The following is a 12,493-nucleotide window of genomic DNA, read 5'->3' as shown; positions in this document are numbered from 1 at the left end:
GAGAAATTTCAGCAGATAAACTTCTTAGAGCTAAGATTGATGTGGAGCCCATCTAAAGGCCTTCAAAGATTGGCTAGCAAACAGAACTATACTAGTCCATATGGGCAGTTGGGTAGCAGCCTTCTACATTAACAAGTAGAGAGGCACATCTCCTGTGTCTGGAAACTGTCAGGCAGTACCCTCTCATGGATGACTGTGAGAGGCACATGCCTGACAGGTGGCAAAATTGAGTTCTACAGCCACATGACTGGTCCCTTGGCAGTATAGAAAACGAGATACTTTCACAGTGGAAATGCCTGTACTTGATCTTTTTTTATCTCCTGTGAAAAGAAAGCTTTCTCAGTTGTGTTTCAAGATAGGAACTCACATCAAAACCCTGGATTCCTTCTGTACACCCTCCTTTAGTACTTCTAGTGGTGAGAACCTGAGAACTATGATCCTTGCAGTTCCTTATTGGCTGAAAAATATCTGGTTCCTACTCCTCTGGGAAGCTGTCCTTCAGGGAATCAGTTTGATTAGGAACTTCACTGGCCCTAATCAATTGGTATTAGAGAATTGTGTTGCACCTCAACATCAGGCCCCTGGCCCTCACAGCCAGGATGTTGAGAGGATAACACTAGGTTTCCTAAATTTGCCTAAAAACCACCCTCAAATCCTTCTGACTTCTAGAAGGAACTCTGCTAGAAGCTCTTTGGTTTTAAATGAAAAAGGTTTGGTTTATTATGGAATTAAGACAGCTATACAGAAACACGTAGTAATATAGTAAATGTCAGCAGATAGAGATTTTCATGATCCATCGTTATCAAAGTACCCAGAGATAAGTACATAAGTACATAAGTAGTGCCATACTGGGAAAGACCAAAGGTCCATCTAGCCCAGCATCCTGTTACTGACAGTGGCCAATCCAGGTCAAGGGCACCTGGCACGCTCCCCAAACGTAAAAACATTCCAGACAAGTTATACCTAAAAATGCGGAATTTTTCCAAGTCCATTTAATAGCGGTCTATGGACTTGTCCTTTAGGAATCTATCTAACCCCTTTTTAAACTCCGTCAAGCTAACCGCCCGTACCACGTTCTCCGGCAACGAATTCCAGAGTCTAATTACACGTTGGGTGAAGAAAAATTTTCTCCGATTCGTTTTAAATTTACCACACTGTAGCTTCAACTCATGCCCTCTAGTCCTAATATTTTTGGATAGCGTGAACACTCGCTTCACATCCACCCGATCCATTCCACTCATTATTTTATACACTTCTATCATATCTCCCCTCAGCCGTCTCTTCTCCAAGCTGAAAAGCCCTAGCCTTCTCAGCCTCTCTTCATAGGAAAGTCGTCCCATCCCCACTATCATTTTCGTCGCCCTTCGCTGTACCTTTTCCAAATCTGACACTCTGCACTTGTTCAACTTCTTCATGATTAAATATCAATATATGTTATCTCCGTCTCTCCCTGTCAGGTTTGGGGTACAGACCGTAGAAGTCTGCCCAGCACTAGTCCTACTTCCCAACTACTGGAGTTGCGAAGCCCACTCCAGCCTCAATCCTGATCTGTTTTTGCCATTTATGGGACCCAGACTATAGAAATCTGCCCAGCATTGGTTTACTTCCCATTATTGAAGCTGCTGTCAAAGCTCTGTCCAGTTATGAGTACATTTAAAAGTACATCCCAGACATTACAAACGTTTCAGCCTGCCTGATCTTTGTGTAAAAACACTGTCAGAGCCACTCCTTTGTTGATTCAACTGCATTGGCTTCCTGTACAGGCCAGAATGTGTTTTTTTTATGGTGTGCACTGTTTTAAACCTTTTTGAAGGAGTTGGACCAGAGTATTTGATTTAATTTTTTTCCTTTCCTGAATATCTGCAAAAAATGGGAAGACTCTTTCAAAAAAGAAGGGATTTACACTTCACCACTCAGGAAACAATCAATAAATTTTGACAGCCTTATTGTCTTTAGGGACAAACAGGCATAATTTCAAAGCACTTTGTAAGTAAGTTTCATAGAAACCTATGGAACTTTGTAAGTCCAAGGGCTTTGAAAATGAGCCCCATAGTATATCATAGGGAATCTAGGATAAATTTCAACCAAAAACTGAGACACCTTTAAAGTCAACATCCCTTGTTTATAGCTAGATAACAAAAAATCTTTTATCTCCTTCATTAAAATTGGAGTAGAGTCCTCTTGAATGTTTTTATATGCTACTTCATCAGTTAACAGACGAAGTGCTTCCTGTTTATACTGTCCCCTATCCAATAACACAGTAGCTCCACCTTTATACGCTTTTAAAACAATGTGTCATTGTTCACCAGTTCCTAAAGTGCTGCCTTCTCATCTTTAGATAGATTCCAAACAGTCTTCCTGCTCTCATTCTTCTGTTCTCTAACATGCAAAATCATGAAGAACCAAATCTCGAAATGTTGATACAACTGAATTCATATTCCCTGGTGGCACCCATCGTGACCTTGGTTTATAAATAGAAATGTCAAAACCAACTGGGTTGCCAAAAAATAAACCTTTAACTGAATCTTCTGCAAAAAGCAAACAAAGCTACCCTCAGTGCAAAAGGGGTCACAAGGGGTAGTTGGAACGAACCCCAATCCAAGTTCTAATACCTTCTCTTGATGTCTCTGGCGAGTCTGGACTCCTCCCTGAGGTTTGTCTCAAATTTTCTGATTCTGTCTTAGTCTTCCTGTCCCTAGTCCTGTTTTCTCTACCGGGAGACTTTCCCCCCTTAGGGCCCTCAGATGTCAGTTCACTACTACCTTCACTACCCTCATTCGATTCACCAGAGGAACTCTCAAACGTCACCTTCCATATCATCAAGCTGATCAATCCATAGACTGGTGGGTTGTGTCCATCTACCAGCAGGTGGAGATAGAGAGCAAACTTTTGCCTCCCTATATGTGGTCATGTGCTGCCGGAAACTCCCCAGTATGTTCTCTATCTCAGCAGGTGGTGGTCACACACAGCAGCAGCTCTGGCTAGGCCTCCAAGCCTAATTTTTAGGTTTTGTTGAGTGCCTGGGGTTGAGGGCTCTTTTGAGCAAGTGCAAACCTGGTGGTGCCAGGTCCCTCCTTTTCTCCCCCCTCCCGCTGGCTCCGTTATAAAAAAAAAAAAAAAATTTTGAACGTCCTTAAAGGCGTTTATTTCGACGTTTATTTAAGCGTCTATTGCAGCTACTCACTGGGACACCAGGTCGTTACAGCTCGGAGCGGACAGCAGGTAATTTTTACCTTTTTATAGCGGGCAGGGGGTTCCCCGATTCTTCTCCTCGTGGCATATGGCGTCGGAGGGCGAGGGCGCAAAGGGTCGCTCCCCGGATCGCTTGAGCGCTTCTAGAGGGGATGCGGGGGTCTTAAAGCCTGATTCGCCCTTGTTGGGTGACAGTTTCGTGACCGATGTATGTCCCGGTCCTTCCTCCGGCGTGGCGGTTTTTCCCGCCATAAACGCCCATCCCCCGCTCCTCGCCTCCGCCATCTTGGCCGGCCACGCGGCTCGGACGGCTTCTTCTTGGGCCGCCCTTGAGGTTGGAGACATTAATGCCATGAACGCCCTTAATTTGGGCGACGGCACAAAAGCGGCTAAAGTTAAGAGCCGTTCTTCCCGCGCGGCTCCTTCGCGGAGTGTCGCGCCGGACGCCATTTTGGGATGCGCAGCATGTCTCTCCCCCGCTCTTGCGAGCGCCGGTTGAGGGTGCGTCTAGGGCTGTTGCCCAGGCTGCGGAAGTGCACAGTCTGGGGGGTTTCTCCCCCGAGTTTGTTTTGCTGCTGCATCAGGCCTTCCTCATGCACAACGCTGCCCCTGCTCCCTCGTCTGGAAAAGAGGTTGAGGTTCCCAGAGGCAAACGCCCTCGGGTTGATTCCCAGGCCTTGGAGGAATTTGTCTCCTCCGATGTAGATGAGGGCAGCGTGTCTGAGGTCTCCCAACGGTCCTTTGCGGATTCCTTGGAGGAGACGGATCCCCGCTCGCATGGAGCGGATGACCCCTCTGCAGCGCGGCTCTTTAGCCCAGAGGATTTGCCCAACCTGTTGGTACAGGCCATGGACACTTTGAAGATTTCCTCTCCGGAGGACGTCTCTCCTTCAGCCCCTGTTGGCTCTGCCATTATGCTGGGGACGAAGCGCCCGCCTAGAACCTTCCACGTGCATGAGGCCATGCACACCTTAATTTCGGCTCAGTGGGATGTCCCAGAAGCGAGCCTTAAAGTGGCTAGGGCTATGTCCCGCCTCTATCCTTTGGCTGTGAGTGAACGTGAGGCCTATCTGTGGCCTACCGTGGATTCTTTAATCACTGCGGTGACTAAGAAAACGGCGTTGCCGGTGGAAGGTGGCACGGCCCTAAAGGACGCCCAAGACAGTAGATTGGAGGCGGCCTTAAGGTCGTCCTTTGAGGCGGCTGCCTTAAGTTTGCAGGCCTCAGTTTGCGGCTCCTATGTGGCCAGGGCGTGCCTGACGATGGTGCAGCGGGCTTCCCCCTCGGATCATTCCTTGAGGGCTGATTGGCCGGCCCTGGAATCGGGCTTAGCCTATTTGGCAGACTTGCTGTATGATGTCTTGAGGGCCTCAGCGAAAGGCATGGCTCAGACAATCTCTGCGCGGCGGTGGCTTTGGCTGAAACATTGGTCGGCTGACCACGCCTCTAAATCCCGCCTGGCTAGGTTGCCTTTTAAAGGCAAGCTGCTCTTTGGGGTCGAGCTGGACAAAATCATGACCGATCTCGGCACGTCTAAGGGCAAGAAGTTACCAGAGGTCAGGGCTCGGGCTAGTACTCGTCCCGGTACCTTCAGAGGACGGTTGCAGGAAGCCCGTCGGTACCGCCCGGGCAAGTCGGGTTACTCTGCCCCCTCTTCCTTTAAGAGGACTTTCTCCCCCAAGCAGCATTCCTTTCGCAGAGACCGCCGTCCCGGAGGTGCTTCCTCCGGTCCTCCCCCAGGGTCTCGTACCCAATGACGGGGCCTTGGTCCACTCCCCAGTGCAGATTGGAGGACGGCTGTCCTCGTTTCTGGGCGAGTGGACCACAATAACTTCAGACGCGTGGGTGCTGGAAGTCATCAGAGACGGCTACAAACTAGAGTTCTGCCGACCCTTAAAAGACGGGTTCGTACTCTCTCCCTGCAAGTCTCCGGTCAAAGCTGTGGCAGTACAGCAGACCTTGGACAATCTGATCCGCCTGGGCGCGGTCGTTCCGGTGCCAGAAAGTCAGCTTGGCAAGGGACGTTACTCCATTTACTTTGTGGTGCCAAAGAAAGGAGGTTCTGTCCGGCCTATCCTCGACCTCAAAGGGGTCAATCGGGCCTTGAAAGTGCGGCACTTTCGCATGGAGACTCTCCGCTCTGTTATAGCGGCAGTGAAGGCAGGAGAGTTCCTGGCATCCTTGGACATCAAGGAAGCGTACCTGCATATTTCCATCTGGCCTCCTCATCAACGCTTTCTGCGTTTTGCAGTCCTGGGACGACACTTCCAGTTCAGAGCCCTCCCATTCGGGTTGGCTACTGCTCCGCGGACCTTTTCCAAAGTAATGGTGGTCATCGCGGCCTTCCTACGAAAGGAAGGGGTACAAGTCCATCCTTATCTGGACGACTGGTTGATCCGAGCCCCCTCTTATGCAGAGTGCGGCAAAGCTGTGGACCGGGTAGTTGCTCTTTTGAGCTCCCTGGGATGGATCATCAACTGGGAGAAGAGCCAGCTGCGCCCGACTCAGTCCCTGGAGTACCTGGGAGTTCGATTCGACACCCAAGTGGGCAGAGTGTTCCTGCCAGACAATCGGATTGTCAAACTTCAGGCTCAGGTGGACCAGTTCCTAGTAGCCTCTCCTCTTTGGGCTTGGGACTATGTGCAGCTGTTGGGCTCTATGACGGCCACGATGGAAGTAGTGCCCTGGGCCAGGGCTCATATGAGACCACTTCAACACTCTTTGTTGCAGCGCTGGACTCCGATGTCGGAGGATTATGCTGTGCGCCTTCCCCTGGACCCAGCAGTGCGCAAGGCACTGAGCTGGTGGATGCAGACAGACAAGTTGTCTGCGGGAATGCCTCTGGTGACCCCAGAGTGGATTGTCATCACGACGGACGCCTCGTTGTCGGGCTGGGGAGCCCACTGCTTGGGAAGGACAGCGCAGGGGCTCTGGTCTCCTGCAGAGGCAAAGTGGTCTATCAACCTCCTGGAACTCAGAGCCATTCGGTTGGCGCTTTTGGAGTTCATCCCGGTACTGGTGTGGAAGCCTGTACGGGTCATGTCGGACAATGCCACGGCTGTGGCCTATGTCAACCGCCAGGGAGGTACCAAGAGCGCCCCTCTAGCCAAGGAGGCTATGAATCTTTGCCGGTGGGCGGAAGCGAACCTGGAGCAGCTTTCAGCGGCCCACATTGCCGGAGTCATGAATGTCAAGGCGGACTTTCTCAGTCGCCATACCTTGGAGCCCGGAGAGTGGCAGCTATCTGCTCAGGCGTTCTTGGACATCACGAAGCGCTGGGGCCAGCCGAGCCTAGATCTGATGGCGTCATCGGCCAATTGCCAAGTGCCGCGCTTTTCAGCAGAGGACGGGACCCTCGTTCCCTGGGAGTAGATGCTCTTCTCCAACAGTGGCCGACACAAGAGCTTCTCTATGTGTTCCCGCCCTGGCCCATGTTGGGCAGGGTGCTAGACCGGGTGGCAAAGCATCCCGGCAGGGTAATCCTGGTGGGTCCGGATTGGCCCAGACGTCCCTGGTATGCGGACTTGATCAGGCTCTCAGTCGACGATCCTCTGCGGCTGCCAGTGGAGCAGGGCCTGTTACGTCAGGGTCCCGTGGTGATGGAGGATCCCTCCCCATTTGGTCTTACGGCCTGGCTATTGAGCGGCAGCGTCTGAGGAAGAAGGGCTTCTCAGACAAGGTCATCGCCACTATGCTGAGAGCGAGGAAGCGCTCTACTTCTACTGCTTACGCCAGGGTTTGGCGTATCTTTGCAGCGTTGTGTGAAGCAGGCTCACTTTCTCCCTTCACTGCTCCAATTTCTTCAGTGTTGGCGTTCCTGCAAGAAGGTCTGGAGAAAGGCCTGTCGCTCAGTTCCCTTAGAGTCCAGGTAGCGGCTCTGGCTTGCTTCAGGGGCCGCCTGAAGGGTGTTTCCCTGGCTTCGCAGCCAGATGTGGTGCGCTTTCTCAGGGGAGTTAATCACCTGCGCCCTCCTCTGCACTCAGTGGTGCCTGCGTGGAATCTCAACCTGGTGCTAAGAGCATTGCAGAAGCCGCCTTTTGAACCCTTGTCGAGGGCATCTCTGAAAGACCTGACGTTGAAAGCAGTCTTTTTGGTGGCTATCACTTCAGCCAGAAGAGTTTCCGAGCTCCTGGCGCTCTCTTGTCGAGAGCCTTTTCTGCAGTTCACTGAGGCAGGAGTGACTATTCGCACAGTGCCTTCCTTCCTGCCCAAGATTGTTTCTCGCTTCCATGTGAATCAGCAGCTCTGTCTCCCTTCCCTTCGTAGGGAGGACTACCCAGAGGAGTACTCTGCTCTTAAATATCTGGATGTGAGACGAGTCATCATCAGATACTTGGAAGTGACCAATGATTTCCGGAAGTCAGATCATCTGTTTGTCCTGTTTGCAGGTCCTCGTAGGGGTCTGCAGGCTGCTAAGCCTACAGTGGCAAGATGGGTCAAGGAAGCCATTGCAGCGGCTTATGTGGCCGCGGGGAAGGTGCCGCCTATCCAGCTGAAGGCTCACTCCACAAGAGCTCAGGCGGCCTCGATGGCAGAGGCCGGGTCCGTCTCCTTGGAAGAGATATGCAAGGCGGCAACTTGGGCTTCGGCTCATACATTCTCCAAGCATTACCGTTTGACTGTGGCTGCACGGGCGGAGGCCCGGTTTGGAGCTTCAGTGTTGAGGTCAGGGATTTCAATGTCCCGCCCTGGGTGAGTACTGCTTCGGTACATCCCACCAGTCTATGGATTGATCAGCTTGATGATATGGAAGGTAAAATTATGTATAATCATACCTGATAATTTTCTTTCCATTAATCATAGCTGATCAATCCATAGCCCCTCCCAGATATCTGTACTGTTTTTATTCTGGTTGCATTTCAGGTTCAAGTTTAGTCTTCAGTTACTTCAGAAAGAATTCGTGTTCAAGTTTTTTCACTTGGATTCTTCAAGAGTTGAGACGAGTTTGTGTTGCAGTGAGCTGCTGCATTCCTCTCCCCTCCGTTTTACGGGGCTGGATTGAGATTTAAATTCTGCCGGCACTCCCTCCCGCTTCGTGCGGCTGTAGGGCAGCGTTGTACCCCTCCCGCTTCGGCGGTGTTAGGGTCAGTCAGCTCCTCCCGCGGTTGCGGTTGCAGGATAAGCCAGATCCCCCCGCACCGGCGGGTGTGGTGTCCCTCCCCCGCTCCGCGGGGATGAGCTGGACGGATTCCCCTCCCCCACTTGTGTGGGGATGAGCTGGGTTAATTCCCCTCCCCCGTTTCGGCGGTGGTGAGCTGGGCAGAGTGTCCCTTCGTGGGTGTAATTCTCTAAGTGCTGAGTCCTGCGGATGGAGCTTTGATATCGACATACTGAGGAGTTTCCGGCAGCACATGACCACATATAGGGAGGCAAAAGTTTGCTCTCTATCTCCACCTGCTGGTAGATGGACACAACCCACCAGTCTATGGATTGATCAGCTATGATTAATGGAAAGAAAATTATCAGGTATGATTATACATAATTTTACCTTCTTTGGACGCAAACCTCCAACTTCTTTCTTATTCATGTATACATCCGATTCAACTGATAGTCTTTTTCATCTCATTTTAACTTCCCGATCTTCACTTACTTCACAGATTCTCTGAATTTGGCCGTATTCTTCTGTATAATACTCAATTGTTTATCAGACTCCACCTTTTCCACCTTATTACTCATCTCTGCCTCCATAGCGGCAGCTTTCAATTTCAAATCTTCCTCTACTCCCGTTGTTGTTTCCAGAATAATGATCATAAGATCTCTACTGCATCGTTTAATATAGCTGTCCACTTATCCATATAGACTTATCAGTTGTAATTATCTTAGGTTCTTTTGCTATATAGCTCTAATTTGGGGATTTTAAGTATGTGTGAATTTACCATATTTGACATAAGGCACCAAAGTATTTCATGCTGCTTTAGTAATGGTATGGTGATTATAAATTTGATTTTCTTTCAGTATGTGGCAAGGAATGTGGGCTTTATGACCGCTGCCCCCCCCCCCCCCCCCCCCCCCCCAATGCTAGAAATCTACTTTTTTTTCTTCTGCTTTGCATTGCACTGTATTGATATTTCCCAGTGTTTTGATGGATTATAAATATCCCAGGCCTCTTTTAGGAGCCTGGTTGTTTTGATATATTGAACCCTTCACATCTTTTTTGGTTTCTCTTGGTTAGATTCAGATATGCCTGATCATGATTTAGAACCACCAAGGTTTGCCCAACTTGCTTTGGAGAGAGTTCTACAAGACTGGAATGCTTTGAAATCAATGATCATGTTTGGCTCACAGGAGAATAAAGACCCGTGCGTATTCACTTCAGTGCTATTTTTAGACTACTTTTAGGTAAATAAAGCTCAGTCTTTCTATTTGCAGTGAAGCATTCTTTTTAATGTGTACTTTGTTCTTTTCTTTTTCTTTTTGGAAGTCTTAGTGCAAGCAGTAGGATAGGACATCTTTTGCCTGAAGAACAAATATACCTTAATCAGCAAAGTGGTACAATTCGGTTGGACTGTTTCACACACTGCCTTATTGTGAAGTGTACAGCAGACATTTTAGTAAGCATTTTTTCTGGTAACTGTATTTACTTATTCTAATTACTCAAAGTGGTATTCAGACATTTCTTAAAGTAATTTTAGAAATCAAGCATAATCTATGTATGATAGTAAGTAATGCCATTTTTTTCCTTCTATTGTGTATTTTTTAAATCAAACAAATGCTTTGGTGCTTCCTGTTATATATAATATGTTATGTTTCTCAAGCTTCTAGATACTTTGCTGGGCACACTTGTTAAGGAACTCCAGAATAAATACACTCCAGGACGTAGAGAAGAAGCTGTTACAGTTACCATGAGGTTTCTACGTTCAGTGGCAAGAGTGTTCGTCATTCTTAGTGTTGAAATGGCTTCATCAAAAAAGAAAAAGTAATGTTATTTTTGCTACTAATTTAATCTGATACTCTGATTCTCCTCCCTCCCACCCTCCCATAGTCACCAAATATGAGAAAAGCCTGATCCAAAAGTGAATCAGGCCCGAGGTATATTCTACTTTGTCAGAACATCTTGGATATTTAATGCAAAAGCAAAATGCTATTTATTTAAAACTATCAGAGTTCATTTCAGAAAAGCATTGAGAGGATTCATTGTACCCAATAAAATATTCTAAATCCAATATAAACTATAGTAGTTTGGTGCTGCACTAAAGACTCCATCTGATAATTTTCTTCTATTTGTGCCTATGTCAAAAATATCTAAAATTATGAAACTGTAAAACTAAAGCTGGCTAAGCGTGGAAGATTCTGTGACAATTTAAAAAAGATCCATAATGTATATTTGAAAGTAATTATGGAAGAAATTTTATAAAGGACTTGTGTGCAGAGCGGCTTTCCACATGCATAGAAGTAGACTTTTTTTATTTATTTATTTATTTATTTATTTTTGAGGGTTTAGGTTTAAACAATTTTTATTGATGATTCAACATTATTAACAAAACCAATAACATAACCTTGGACAAATACAACGCATTTGGGTATACGCATCCATATCTTTTATCATCAATGATTTTATCATTTTCCCCCCCCCCCCCCTTACAACCAGATCCCCATAGCCAGCACTGTTTTGCCACATGAATATCCACTATAACATTGATATCTCCCGAATACGCTGCTCATACATTTTGTGCTTGCCTTATCATAATCCCCGCTCTCCCCCCCCCCCCCAATAACTACTGCGAATGCAAAGAAACTTTCATGAACTCTACACCTCATTAAGCATAAGCAATACATGCCACTAGACAGAAATAAACCAGTGTTCTGAGACCTATACATTTGAGGAGACTTTCCCCCTCTCCTTTCTGTAGATCATTGTCATCAAAACCTGGACTTTGGCCACCTCCGAGAAGTAGACAATACCCTATTGCATGAATTGCTGTGAACTGCACAGAATCAATATCTTTATAATGCGAACATTCCACTTAACTGTCCCATCTAAACATGCCCGCCCCACACAAAAATTAAACAGCCCCTACTACCCTCTACCACACCCTACCCGAACATACCAGACTTCTCTCCCTGCAAAAAAAAAAAAAAACACTACCTGCTCTTCTCCTTCTTTCCTTCCTTACATACCATTTAATACTAAACTTCGTGCCCTAGCCGACAATGATTGTATATACCCCCGCCAGATTCTCATAAATCTCTCTCTTGCCTTTGGGGAGGGTCCCATCGCCCGACGCTCATGCAGCAAAAGATCATGGAGTTGATTTCTCCAATACCAAAAATCTGGAGGATCAACGCTAAGCCACCTATTCAAGATCAACTTTTTACCTAGGATACAGGCTTTACGTATAAAAAGCCGGGCACCCCTTTGTTGATAGCCAAATAATTCAAATTTGTCTAATAATATCCCTGAAGGGGACATGGGAATCCTAGCTTGCAATAGTCCCTCCAGATACTTAAAGATCTGCCTCCAATAGTTCTGCACTAGGGGACAGCCCCAGAGGCAATGAAAGAATGTCCCCTCTGTCTGTTGGCACTTAGAGCATAGGGGGTCTGGCACCCCCCCATCTTGAATACTTGGGCCTTGGACATATATGCTCTATACAAAATTCTATAATGGCATTTTCTGAGAGCTGCATTGATCGATATGGCCGGGACACGAGCCACCAACTTTTTATAGTCTAGGTGGAATTGGGGTCTCTGCAAATCGTGTGCCCAGCGTGCCTCAATTGCACTCACGTCCTTTACTAATCCTTTCTCCCACAAAATCCGGTATATTCCCGAAATTGAAAGCCTGTTCCCCGGGACTGCGTTGAAGAACTCTCTGAGCTTTCTCCCATGCCCACTATTCAGCTGTTCGATGTTGAGGGTCCGCACATAATGCTCCAATTGCTGATACGCAAATTCATGTCTGATATCGATCCCTACCCCCAATGCACCCAAACTCAGTAACCCTCCTCTTGTACCCAGAACATGTTCCAATCGTGTAATGCCCAATGAGGCCCAACTACGAAATACTGGGTTTTCTGAGCCGGGAGAAAATAATGGGTTACCCTGCAGCGGCATGAGGTCCGTATTCACCGCTGATAATCCCCAAGTTCTAGTTAGATCCTTCCAGGCCCCCCTCAGGGGTCCCAACAACAGACTATTCTTAAATGTCCCTGGTAACGCTTGCCTCGGACCCTGTAATAAAAAATATAAATGATATGGATGAAAAAATTCCCTTTCTAACTGCCTGGGCGTATAGTCTTGCCTGTCCAACAACCAGTCCCCTAAGTGCCGCATAATACATGCTTGGTTATAGCGCTTAATA

General features: G+C 47.7%; 1 protein-coding gene across 1 annotated transcript in view; it reads left to right on the top strand.

The window, feature by feature from the left end:
• UBR5 (ubiquitin protein ligase E3 component n-recognin 5) overlaps positions 1–12,493 on the top strand; it is a 651,214-nt gene that overhangs the window by 407,431 nt on the left and 231,290 nt on the right. The window contains 3 exon segments of the mRNA XM_030189847.1: positions 9,365–9,491; positions 9,614–9,743; positions 9,948–10,108. Coding sequence (XP_030045707.1) covers positions 9,365–9,491; positions 9,614–9,743; positions 9,948–10,108 — 418 coding nt within the window.

Source organism: Microcaecilia unicolor, chromosome 1, assembly GCF_901765095.1.
Source record: "Microcaecilia unicolor chromosome 1, aMicUni1.1, whole genome shotgun sequence".
Lineage (NCBI taxonomy): Eukaryota > Metazoa > Chordata > Amphibia > Gymnophiona > Siphonopidae > Microcaecilia > Microcaecilia unicolor.
The sequence above is the reverse complement of the archived record's forward strand: the minus strand, read 5'-3'. Positions and strand labels throughout refer to the sequence as shown.